This window comes from Salvia splendens, chromosome 9, assembly GCF_004379255.2.
Source record: "Salvia splendens isolate huo1 chromosome 9, SspV2, whole genome shotgun sequence".
NCBI classification, from domain to species: Eukaryota; Viridiplantae; Streptophyta; class Magnoliopsida; order Lamiales; family Lamiaceae; genus Salvia; species Salvia splendens.
In genome coordinates this window covers 27002172-27015809 of record NC_056040.1, presented here as the reverse complement: position 1 = coordinate 27015809, position 13638 = coordinate 27002172, and the positions used below count along the sequence as shown (strand labels likewise).

At 37.0% G+C, this 13638-nt stretch overlaps 1 protein-coding gene across 2 annotated transcripts; it reads right to left on the bottom strand.

The window, feature by feature from the left end:
• Window positions 1-2751: 2751 nt before the first annotated feature.
• Window positions 2752-13577, bottom strand: LOC121747795 (TBC1 domain family member 15-like). Of its 2 annotated transcripts, XM_042141917.1 has the most exons (15): window positions 13329-13577; window positions 13055-13228; window positions 12147-12198; window positions 11913-12020; window positions 10868-10952; window positions 9927-9981; window positions 8600-8965; window positions 6542-6601; window positions 6096-6194; window positions 5875-5985; window positions 4578-4649; window positions 4365-4481; window positions 4112-4261; window positions 3285-3385; window positions 2752-3212 (listed from the first exon to the last, which is right to left on the bottom strand). In XM_042141917.1, exons 1-15 carry the CDS (start codon window positions 13380-13382, stop codon window positions 2885-2887), a joined length of 1932 nt encoding a protein of 643 aa, XP_041997851.1. In that variant the 5' UTR covers window positions 13383-13577; the 3' UTR covers window positions 2752-2884. The 2 variants fall into 2 exon arrangements, with proteins under 2 accessions (XP_041997851.1, XP_041997852.1); XM_042141918.1 differs by lacking the exons at window positions 12147-12198; window positions 13329-13577 and having other exon boundaries at window positions 13055-13193.
• Window positions 13578-13638: the final 61 nt, after the last annotated feature.

The window sequence follows — 13638 nt, the reverse complement described above, 5'->3', positions numbered from 1 at the left end:
TTGATAAGAAAATCGCAAGTTAAATTATGTGAAAGAAAGAAAGCAAAAACATGAAAGAATAAATAAAAAAATTAAAAGATTGAAACACTAAAATCCTTACTAATAGTTGTATGAAATTTAACAACAGAAGGATCTGAAATAAATCAGCTCACATTTGAACTAAATGACTAAATCGGTGAGTTATAATGAGTGAAAGAATAAAGGCAAAAAATAAATAAAAGAAAAAATAACAAAAGAAGCAAAATCACAAATAGTAGAAAGAAGAAAAACATAACAGCTCATATATTGACTAAAACTGCGTCGTATTATTCCACAGCATCCTCTGCTGTGTTTTAGCCACAGCAGATCTACTCCCCTATATCTGGGTGAAGTTTTCAAAAAAAGTTGCTTCATCGTCTCAGGTAAGTTAGATTGTATTAATGTTTGGATGTACCAACTAACTTGACTCATTTACTTTATTCTCACTATTATTGTATTTATTTCTTTTTTTATATAAAAAAAATAAAATATTCAATCACTCTTACTTTATTCTATTATACATTTTACTCTCTTTTTATCATTCCTACTTTATTCTTATCTCTTACTTTTTAATATAATTTTTTAATTTTTATGCCTAAAAGTTTTGTCTAAACTTAGTTGGGATAGAGTGAATAGTGAAACTTTGCATTTTTTTTCTGATTTCGTGTGATATGAGTTATGTTTAGAAGAATTATTTAGAACGTACCTATAGCCGTTGGAACATGAAATTGACACCTAAAATTTTTATTTCCTTCGTCTCACTCATGATGTTCACTTTTCCTTTTTAATTTGTCTCACTTAATATCTTCATTTTTCATATTTCTAAACAAATTCACCTATTCTCTCCTCATTAAAACACGAAACTACTTTTCTTCTCTACTTTATTACACAATAATTTTTCTTAAAACTCCCTATCATTCAAGATTGTGGACATCATGAGTGGAAATAATGTAAGTATTACTTCATAAGTACCTTTTAGGGATATCAATCGAGCCAACCCTACTCGGGTTGCGGGACTAATCGGGTTGTGATTTCTTTCGGGTTATAAAAGTTCAACCCTAGCCCTAAAAGCTCGGTTTCAGGCTAGCCCAGCGGGTTGATCAGGTTGCTACCGATAATATTAACATGCGATCAATCCAATAAATAATGATTAAAATTACTAATATTCATACCATGTAAAACATTTTGATTATGATATACTTGAGATATATAGACATTAGGGAGTTCGAGGGTGCCCCCGAGCCCGAGCCCGTCTGCCTTGATTCGGCTCGGCCCCTCCTCCCTCTGGCCGCCTTCGCCGCATTTCTCCCTTGCGGCCGACGGCGCCCACGGGAGGACCCCCGGCATCGTCTACCGTGCCCTCAACCTCCTGCGAGGCAAACTCTTTTGCAGCGCTGCCCGAACCGCCCTCACTAGACGAGTTGGACCGGACACCGCTGGCCCACCTTTCCTCGTCTTTGACGACCTCCCAAACATCGACATATTTGAATTGTTTGGCGGTGTCGTCGTAGTAGACTCGCAAAGCCGACCTCAGAATGTCGGCTCCCGTGGCTCCGCTTTGGTAATGAGCCGCTTCACTCTTGTAGATGGCACATAATTTTTTGACCTCTCTGTCGACTCGGTAAAAGTGAGCGCGGAGCATCTTATATGTGCGGCGGGACCTCTTCGGCTTAATCTCGTGGTAGGCCTCGGTGACCTTTTCCCAGAAGCCCTTCTGGGGTTGTTGATTCCCGACGATGGGATCTTACGAGACGCTGATCCAGGCGTTGTACACAGCCGGCGTTTCTTTGGGGCTGTACGGATGCCGGCCTAGATCCTCCTCCTCCTCCTCCGCCTCCACCCTGAAGCTTCCACCGCCTCGGCCTCCTCCCCCGCCTCGGCCTCCTCCACCGCCTCGGCTTCCTCCTCCGCCTCGACCTTCTTCCGGAGTGGGTTCAACGGAATAATCCTACCGAATCTGGGATAATCCCTGCAAATACCTCGGGGCGGAGGGACGGGCGTATGCATCCACATCAAAATGGGGTGGTTGGTACCCCCGGCGTCGATGAACCCTGGGTGCCCGGCGTCGACGAACCGGATCCACCACCCAGGACATTGTACATGCCCCCCAGTCGCCGAACGCGTTGATGTCGAACCCGCCGGAGCCGCCACCGCCATAGTTTCCGTCGCCGGACATTTTGTGATGAGAGGTTAGATAAAAATTGGAGAGGAAATGGAGATGATTTGGGAAGAATAGATGTGTATTTGTGTGTGGAATGAGGATGAATTAGGAGTATTTATAGAGTAAAAAAAAAAAAAAAAGCGGTAAATATAACGGTAATATTACCGTTTTTCATTTTTAATTTTTTTTTAATTCAGATTTTAAAAAAAATGATTTATTGTGTCAGCGTGACGATGCCCACTCGCGGGTCGGCCAGTGGGCGTCACGCATGGCGCCGGAGCGCGCCACGTCGCCCTGGCACGTGGCGAGACGTCTCGCCATCCGTCACAGCGGGACGGAACGTGTGGCGGGCTGGGGACGAGACGGGGAGCTGCAACGCGGCACGCCGCCGTCTCGTCCCTTAGTGACGGATTACGGGCCACCTGCGTTACGCGTTGCGGGTGGCCTAAAGAGGGGAATTTTCTAGTAATGACAATGTTTTTTTACTGAGGCTGCCATTTTAATCATTTAAGTTCAATAGTAAACGATAAAAGGTGAAAGTTCAATATAAGCTATTCAAGTAAGAAGAAATATAACTGTATGAACACGTAATTGTAATTATAATTATAATTATAATTATAATCAAATAACAAGTGCAATCGCGCCAAATATATAGGAAATATTCACAACGTTGAAAAAGATTAATAAACAACAATCATGAATCGTCTACAAGATGTCATCGTCAAGCTGGGGATATACTGAGCCATCTTCGACTGGTAGTGAAGGTGGGGTTCCAGGCGGGATACAAGCAGCGCCATTCTCACCGGCACATATACACAGGGCTTCAGCTTCTCTTAGGGTCGAATCGAGGTCGATCTGACCACTCAATTCATTGATGAATTTTAGGAGTGTGTCAAAATCCATCTGCTCCCCCATAATCTTCGTACGGTATCTCCTGAGAATGGCAACGCAGACATATAGGTGTAGGTGTTCGCTCAGATGGTGAGTCCACAGAACTTCCCATATGCGCATTGTCTTATCGTATTCAAACTCCCTGCACGGAAACCACGGGGATCATCATTCACACATCGAAATACACATGAGACGAGGGGGCAGTTACACTTGCCTCTTGAACTGTATCAGTAGCCAGCGGAAACAGAAGAAATAGTTCAGGCAATCATTCTGTTCGAAATAGTTGTGCAATGGGCTGTCTAGCAGCTGAACCAGCTGCATCACACGAAATGATAGTGATTAGAGAGTTAACAATCTCTGCAAAGATGTAATCAAATGCAAACGCTAAATATTGTACAAACTCCAAACTATGATCTGGACCGTTGGAAAATGTCAACAGATGACAAAATAACATCAGCAGAAAATATCAACAGTGTCAACAGTTGACACCGTGTTGACATTGTGTTGACATCAAAATGTTGAAATTTTACATTGTGTTGTCATTATGTTGACGTTGTGCTGATCTTGTGTTAAAAAGTTTGGAGTTTGTACAATATATAAAGTTTGCATTTTATCACTACCCATCTGCAAAGTAAGCTTCTATTAGGTAGGCTAAGAAACCATGTAAAACAAAGTGCAACAAGTAAGAAGAATAAGGCACTATTCACACTCGGATTATTGGTAGTGCCATTGCATAACATATCTACACTATTCTGAAAACTACAAAGAAAAGTAACTTGGGACGGAGGGAGTACAATTTAAAAACCATTAACCGAGTTTCTATCATAATGGAAATAAGTTACATAAATCTCCCATAGGACCTTCAGGAGGCAAATGAGATGATCCATGGCAAAACTGAATTATAATTTCAATAGCTGAGTTCATGGGAAATGGAATTTCAGCAAAATAAAAAAAAACAACAAGAACATTTTTTATAGAAACGTTTCTGGCACAAACAGATGTATCATATTCTAAGCGGGTAAACAGGTGGAGGAAGAGAACCTTTGTTAAAGCAAAAAGTTGAGAGTGCATCCCACTTTGATCACGATTAAAATTAGGACCAAGACGTTCCATAAGGTGAACAAAGCACCAAAAAGATTCAGATTCGTTTCTCATCACATACAAGATTGGCGAGAGAAGATCACTCATACCCTGAAGGCAAATAACAAATCATTCCAGAAAAGCATAAGATTGCGCATATGGTCAAAATAGTTCAACAAAAGTTGCAAAAGTAATGGCACGAAAAGGAAACTACCTGACAGTACCCAAGATCAAAGTTGTAAAACGAGTACGTCAACAGTATATCTCGCATAATATACACATTAGGATTGTCATCCCCGTCGTAAAATAACAACGATCTGTCAGTCCTCACCTGAAACGAGGGAGAGAGTACACCATCACTAAGGATACATCATCAATCATCTTGAGAAAACATACTTTTAATTAAAAATGTGAAAGTCCACTCTACCACATCCTTGTCAATAAGGCCTTTCCTCTCTCGAAATTTTGTAAATCGCTTTGCCTGGTCTGGAGAGATGCTCTAACCAAAAAACAAAGACACAAAATTGTGATTTAGGTGAGCTAAATCAAGAAATATGTATTCTTCATTGATAATAATAAAACAACCATATGTACCAGGAAAAAGATATAACATCAGAATTATATGCCTCTGTCCATATTAGGATCCTGTATCATGGAACATTTTCTATAAAATAGATCTCTATTTTATGTCTTCTAATTAGTCAGGTCATAAATATGTCTACCATGAAATGATTCGCTTCAGAGGCACCACCATATAAGTAGTATGGTCAGATTGTTACTCCCTCCGTCCCACATAAGAGATTCATATTTCTTTTTGGGACGTCCCACCAAAACTGAGTCATTTCCTTTTTAGCAAAAAATAATATATATACTTTCTTACTTTATTCTCTTTTTACTTCTCTACTTTATTCTCTCTCCACTTAACTCTCTAAACATAATTTTCTTAAATCTCGTGCCCAAAAGAAATGTCTCAGTTATGGCAGAACAAAGGCAGTATTCTTTATCACTTAGAAATGTCTCTGGTGGATTAGTGTGAAATTTTAGAGTATACCTTTAAAAACTTGAGCGAGTGAAGTCTACATATATGATCGATCAAGTAACACTTCAACAAGATATTAGTGTACCCAAACCCAGTGTAAGATTCAATGGCCCCAACTGACCCCACTTGCTTTAAGAAAGAAGCTATACATATTATGTTAAACCTATGCTTTAGCGGTAACATAAAAGTATTTTTTAGTTTAATGTTTCCAAATTCCAATAGTAAGCCAGAAAATGGGCAACTAGATCCTCTTCATTAAAGGCAAGAAAGAGAGTATGTACTGGGTCTAGGAAAAAGGCATAAACCCCTATTCTAGAACCTCATACACCTATGACCTATCCAAGGGCTTAGTCCCGATTCTTAACTTTAAATATCATCTTTATTCTTTAACAGCTGAGTACACCTCAAATAGCATTTAGCAGATATTTAGGTGAAACTAAAAAAGGCATCAAGAATAAAGACATAAACTGAAATTCACCAAATGGAAAAATCAAAACCAGAGCATTTAAAGGAGACCTTAATTTAAATGGATGAAGAACCTCAAACTTAAAGTACTCGTTAGAAGATATACAATTGAACCAATTCCAACAAAGTTACCAGTAGCACATGCAGATCAGCAACGGAGGAGAGAAAACTGATAAAATCTTAAAAATATATCATAACTCAACTGATATAGAGGACGAACCTGCCATTGCCTTTTTATTGTTTCATACTCTGACTGCTTTACTGATATGAGGTACTCTCTCTCTGCAAATGTTGAATCATAGGTGTGGTATCCTAATAAAAATCTCCAAACCTGTTAAAGAATTTTTTGTACAATGACGGGGGAGAAGAAAAACAAGTTGATCTACAAACTGTCAAGCTAAAAATCAAGCATCAGAACAATAATTTCTTCCAATTGCAGACCTCTTTTCGTAAATTGTGTTCAACACCACCATAGAAGATTCTCTTTTTCAATGATTTTGGATCCATTACTCGCCCTTCTGCATCCAAGAAGATAGTCCACTGCAAGAGTTTTGACTCAGAAGCCACATAAAACAGACAGAACTAGCAATCACAAAAAGCAAGATAACTAACTCAGATTGTAAATCGTAACAACACATTAACTCCCTTGCTCAAATAAAGTGAAAAGTGTCGCACAAACACAAACACCAAAAGCATATGAATGATTGAATAAATTATATCTAATATAAGAGCCCCAGAACAAAGAATCTTGTGCAAGCCTCTGAATGACATCATCATCCATTCATTACTGAAGTACGCCACGTTTAGAAGTAGAAGTCAAATAAGGAAATTATTTTAAGGAGCTAAGTATTAAGTTGAATGGAGCCTGACTTGGCAAACAGGTTTACCTCTCCTTGCCCCAGGGGTGCCTGACGTGGCTTTCCCCACACCAGGGATAATTTGTCGATCTGCCAACATAAGAAGAAATGTAAGCAATAACTTGATTGTACTGAAATAATAAAATATGTCTGAAGGCTTTTTCTTGATTCCTCTATCAAAACACCTGAACATGCAAACATATTTTGATTCACGTTCAAAGGGTATTTCAATAAGCAGGGTCAAGGTTATCAATTCTACAGTTGGAATAGGCTTGCCTCTATTTCCTCCATCTATATTCCATACTAAGACTAACCCCATTTTTTTCATTCAACTTAATTAAATACTCCTTCCGTCCCATAAAAACATAAACTCTTTCCATTTTGGTCCGTCGCATAAAAATAGCACACTTTTTGGTAACTTCTTTCTCTCTAATGAGGTGGGCCTAATTTTCCACTAATAATACCCCAGTTACTTTTTCCTTCTATTCTCTCTTACATAAACAATTGTGCATTAAAACCCGTGCCGTCCCAAAAGTTTCAATTTTTATGGGACAGAGGGAGTATAATTTAGAAAAACAATGAATTATTTTTTTTATATTAGGAAATGTTACATGTTTGTTTTTCTAAAAGATCTTGTGCAAACTACTACAAATATATGTTACTCCCTTTGTCCGCCATTACTTGTCACTAGTTTCCTTTTTGGTCCGTCGGACAATACTTGTCCCACTTACCTTTTACGATTTTTGGTAATGGACCTCACATTCCACTAACTCATTCTCACTCACATTTTATTATAAAACTAATATATAAAAGTGGGTCCCACATTCCACTAACATTTTCAACTCCCTCTCCATTACATTACTAATGGCGGATGGAGGGAGTATAATTAATACCCCTACATGATGTGACAAAATTGTAGAAAGGGATCGATCCAACTATTAGCTTCTGAAAATGGGTCACCTTTTTTTTGCTTTTGAAAATGGGTGTTGCACATGTTGAGAATGTGTAGCTAATTACACACTTTTTAAATGCGTAACACACCTCCGAACAGAACACAAAACACACTTCATTTATAATTAAAAACATACATTACAATTATATTAAAGTTTGTTGGAATAGTTTGTTGGAATATATTAGTTTGGAGGAAATATTTTGTAAGATAAAGTAATAGTAGTATATATGAAAAGATTTAGGAGATTTGGTTAGATAGAATAGTGAATAAAAATGGAAAAAAATATTACTCCCTCCATCCCAATCTAAGTGACACATTTTCCATGTCCTACTCTAAACGACACATTTCTTAAAATAGAAACATCTCTCTTTTCTATGTTATTCTCTCTCTACTGAACTCATAAAACAACACTGCATCAAATCTCGTGGCAAATAAGAATTATTCCACTTAAGAGTGGGACAGAGGGAGTATTAGTTTGTAGCAAATATTTAAAAAGAAAGTAATGGTATGAAAAAGATTTAGGAGATTTGGTTAGATTGGATACTGGTTTCACGATTTTATTTCTTTATTCAGAAGCAAAAAAAAGACCCATATTCAGAAACTAATAAGTGGATTGATCCTTTCAAGAGTTTTGCCATTACTTAAGCCTGAGAATGTTCTGTTTAGCAATGGCCAATGGGTGACATTAAAAAACATAAAATGAGTTAGGATACTGAAAAAACCATAGGCTACTTCGAAATTTCCTTAAAAATGATTAACTAAAAAAGAAGTCATGACTTTGGTGGCAGCTTCTTCCCCAGGAAGTAATTCTACTAGGTGTAGAAGGTACGAAGCGCTAAAAGTGATGGTCCTTAAATAGATGCTTACGCAAAAATATAACATTATGTGGAAAACAAACTTGCAACAAGATTTTTAAATCAATTTTCATGGAGGTTCTAACACGTTAAAGTCTCATTTCCAACAAAATCAAGGTATCATTATTTAGGAGAGAATAAAAAAGCTAGTCTATAATCATGACAACCAATAGAAGGTAATATTGAGACTACCCCAGATTTAACTGTCAAAAGATAACAGATAAGGCCACTCAAGACAAGTTATTAGAAACATGAACAAAAAGTAACATGATAAATTATTACCTCCACTGAATCTGCTGCTACAGGAACCTCATCAAGAACTTGTGGAGAATCATCTGATGACGTGATATGATTAGATGCATGTGACGACGGACCATCCTTCCACCCCTCATTAGAAGTGAAACTATCAGGATGGCGGTCCCGAAAGAGTTGAGAAGTTGTTTCACGAGCAAATCGGGTAACAAGAGAAAATTTCTCCAATACTTGAACAGAAATGTCGTGGGCAGGATCACGGTACTTTTGTCTCCTGCCATTCTTCTTAATAATATTGGAGCTTTTATCTAACACGCCCTTATGTGGATCCATTGTGGTGGGGGATTGACACACAGGAGTAACAGCTCTAGGAAGCTCCAAGGAAGACAGAGTCCTCTGTACAAAGTCAAAAATTGCTGTCATTTGAAGCAAAGCAACTACACATGTTGTCGTAGAATATAAGTATCCCACACATTGTTAGGATCGCGGGTCGCACCGGGGCGATTGAGTGAAATTTTGGGTCGCGGGGCGATGAGTCGACCGGGTCGTGCGCCCCACCAATCAAACGTGGTAATAGTGCAAAAATTGCATAACACGCTGAACTTTTATTTTTATTGACCTACCATTTCACCCTATTAATATAACTAAGTTGTAGATAGGTTTGTGCTCTTATTATAATATAGGTAATGTATTTATATAACAGCAGCTTATAAAGAAAGAGAGATGCATAATTGCCTATGAAATATTAATTAAACATTTGTTAGAAATGGAGAGCCGAGTAAGACAGAGATGGAGAATGTGTTAAATATTACTCTGTCTATGAGTAATGAGAGAGAAAGAGAGACTGCCTATTAATTACTATAGGAAAACGTGCCAGCAGCCCTGCACCACTAAATCATTAATGTAATCTAGGAGAGTAAAAGTTGTATTCCATTTAGTATAGGAGTGTTTAAATATTAAAGGGACTGTTCACCTTCTATTTTCTTTCTTCTCCACTTGACTGCGACCCACAGTATCGACTCCGGCTCGACCCAATCGCCCCCGTCGCCCCAGCCGCGACCCCGTATCTCGATCAACCCACCCAAGTTGGGGCGGTGCTAGCTGCGACCCGAGCGACCCAAACGACATTTTGACAACACTGATCCCACATTGGTTGTGTGACATAGTCTAGCTTAGTCCCTTGTACTACATATGTGGCCTATGTTGAGTAATAAAATACACCTACTACTCTTCTCTACTATGTCTTTATACTTCTCCACATATATCTATATTTTATTGTTCTACACATGCAAGCAGCTAGCATAAGAGGGGGGATGCAACAGGAGCAATTAAACAGTCTAATTTACACCAGATTTACCTGGAGAGGATTTTGAAAATCATTCACAAGAAATACATTGGCATCATCTGCTGATCTGGATATAAGAAAACATGTAAGCATAAATGCTATCACAATAATGGATGTTACTGCTGCCATGGTGTAAGAAATAAGTGTCAGTTTTTCTTAACAAATATACTTCAACATTTCTTAAACAACTAGATAAAAAACTGGTCAGAACATTTCTAAACGCCATCTTATGGACAACCCAGTGAATGAAAGTACAAGTTCGGATCCCACCGGCCACCACTGCCTTTAAGTTCAGCCCATTGCCCAGGGCTTTCCTAGTGCAATTTAGTCTGCAGTTTGGAGCCTATTATACAACACAAGAGTGGGATTTACCATCGCGCAACTTCGAGTAGAGATTGCAATTTTCTCTTAGTCATGCAAAAATATATAAGCATACTTGAAAAAGTAGTCTATATTCTTACATTAGTTTTTTTTGGATCAACATCAGGATTACAATTGAATAGAAAAAGACAGTTTGTCTAAAATACAGCATTCCTTGGTGCAATGTTTTTAGAAGCAAGAAGGGCAGCCCACGTATGGCACATATAAAATGTAAAACAATAAATTAGATTATTTCTTGAACAAGTCAAAAACATAAAAGAGTACCAGTATGTATTAAATTTGAATGTTAGTCGTTCCATAACAACTAATGTTGCTTTAATATTTCAATATTTGTCTCGGTGGGCTACAAAGGGGAAAAGCAAAAGTAAATATAAAGGAGAGTTCATAGATGTTAAAAGAAAGAGAAAACTCAGTGTCCCTACAAGTTAGAGATGATAAACTACTGTAGTCGGTACCCTAGTTATATGGTTAACAACTTTGAATGTGTTAGTAGAAAAATATAAACAATTCTTAGGTTTACTACACAAAGAAGTTAGACAAGCATTAGGTAGGAGGTAAACGGTAACCCATACCTGACAAGAACAACATGTTGCTTGATGGTTGTGAGAAATTCACGAACCCCTCCATTATAGAAATAAAGTGGAGGAAAAGCCAAACCTGAAAATCATACAGGGTATTAATGACAATGAAGACTTTATCACTAGCCATAAGATGTACATATATTATCTATCATAAGTAAAGATTTAATGCTAAATGGACAGATGTAAAATCCTGAGAGTTATATAATTCATGAGCGTAACTGGATAGGACCAATGAAACCAAATTAGAGATGCAGAAAATATTTCAGCCAAAATCATCCCAAATGCAACACAAGCATAGGAAACATGATTTCAAAGTTTAAGACTGTATCTAACCACTTGTGCAAGGTTTTAAAAATGTTTTAGGTTTTTCTTTGAATAATAAAAAATTGTTGGCATTATAAAATATAGAAGTATATAATTCATGTTTTTGACTAATAAGCCAAAAATATATTTTGGAACTAATATACTAATAAGTATTAGACGAGAAACAACCCAAATGCCACACAAGCATAATGAAACATGATTTTCAAAGTTTAAGATTCTATATAACCACTTGTAAAAGGTTTAAAAACATGTTAGGTTTTTCTTTGAGATAATATACTGTTGGCATTATAAAATATATAAAAGTACGTAATTCCCATTTCTGACTAAGACAAAAATATACTTGGAATTACAGAGCATACAAAATTTACTTTAAGTTCTTTATTGTTCAAAAATGGAATTCTATATCAGATTGGCAGCTATCAGTTGAGTTTTGTCTTAGTAATGATGAATTGCTTCAATAGCATGAGTCTGACAAACCTACACAATACTAGAAATAGAGATAGATACATGCAACAATAGATTGGTTCTCCATATCATGCATGTTACATCTCCTAATAATAATAAAAATTTTGTCCTCTTTAGTTGAGTGACTTGAATCTATACTTCACAAAAAGGCTTATATCAATTAACAATCAAAAGAGTACAATAATAGAAAAATATTGAAATTGAAAAAATGATTGATTACTATCCCATACTAATGTACTATGATTACCTGATGACATAACTACAATAATATACTGCCAACCCAGGGCTGGAGTGTGTCTACGTATTGATCGAATATCTGAAAACGGCATAGCCCTGATAGTATAAAGATTCTTATCTGCACCCATGTAGTGCAAAAGTAAGCAATATATTTTTGTAATGGAAGCCCTTCAAATAAATAGTGTATGTTTTGGAACACAAAACTTTGCATCAGATAAAGGAGTTACAACATCCAAGGCTCTACCTTTCTCAGGCAATCTTGCCTTTGAACTTTGCCCTTTGTAAGGAAGCCATGTCTACATAAGAAAAGGGGAGACTAATTGAAATCTTGACTCAGAATAGGCTATTCATAGAACATGATGCACTTGTACAACAAATATAACTGACAAATCGAATACTTTTGAAGCCAAAATTCAATCCTCAAACTTTCCAGACTAAGTAGTTGAAATCAGTAAATTAACTTTGTTGCAAACAAAATGAACAGTGTACAAAACCCATTTTAAATAATAAGAAGCTGATTCATAGATTAAACTTGGCAACTACAAACTCTTGTGCCTCCCTAATCTATGACAATCTTACTATATCTAAAGTGAAAAAATCTTACTATCCAATTTCTCAAAAGTGAAAAACAATGTTAACTACCATGTGGTATACTGGATTGCACTGTATTGAACACACTTATCTTCAAACTTATAACAGAAGAAATCTGTAATTCTTAACCATAAGCCAATTTTGTGATGATCATCAATGGAATAAAGCATTCATATCTTTTTTACTTCAAATATGATAAAAAAAATTGGTCCAAGAATTATACTGGTGTCACTATATTATACGAGCTACTCTTCCATCCACATATTTAGCAATCCAATAGCAGAAACTTGTAACATACACGGATACACCCTATGTCCCATGTTACTCACAATTTTCTATTTCGGCTCAGCCCAAATTACTTACACTATTAAGTAAAATTAGGGTATTTAATTAATATATTAGAGTTAATTAAATATTCATTTGTTAAGTGATCGGTCAATACACTTAAAATAGTACTATAAATTTAATTAGACTGAAAAATCAAACCCAGATTTACAACCTAAAATGAAAAGTGCTAGATATACTAAAATTTCGTCAGAAATAAAGTGCAAAAGGTAGTACCATGAAAAGAGCATTTCCTTGCTTAATCAACTTCAGTCGACCACTAATTCTCTCGGAAGCGAACTGAGTAGGATGTATTGTGACATTATCTTTAGTATATACGACCTCTGCACCTTCCGGGTCGATCGGTGAGCTTCGTCCCAGGCTGTCATTCCGATTTGTGATTAAAGGGCCCTAAACGTAATGAATTTAAGAAATTAATTGCCGTAAATAAACAATAATTTAGCTCTAGTTACGAATGATTAAGATAAAATAAAATAAAATAAAAGATTACGTGTTGAATCGATGCGGCATAATCGGCATCGTCCGATAAATCAGGTTCGTGCATCGTTACACTGTATTTACGAATGAGCGAGAGAGGGGGATGGATCTGTGATCTGTGGAGGATCGCGTCTACGAAGGAGACGGAAAAGGGATTCTTATTTCATCTTAATATGTTTGGTAAAAGGCTAAATATAGCAGAGCAAAAGAGAGAAGGTTCATCTAATTTGGGAGTGGTGCGTTTAGCTAAGAGTAAGAGCATCGGTAATTCGGTATGGGAAAGAGTAGAGAGACGTGCCCACGGTTCGTATCCAAATCGGTTT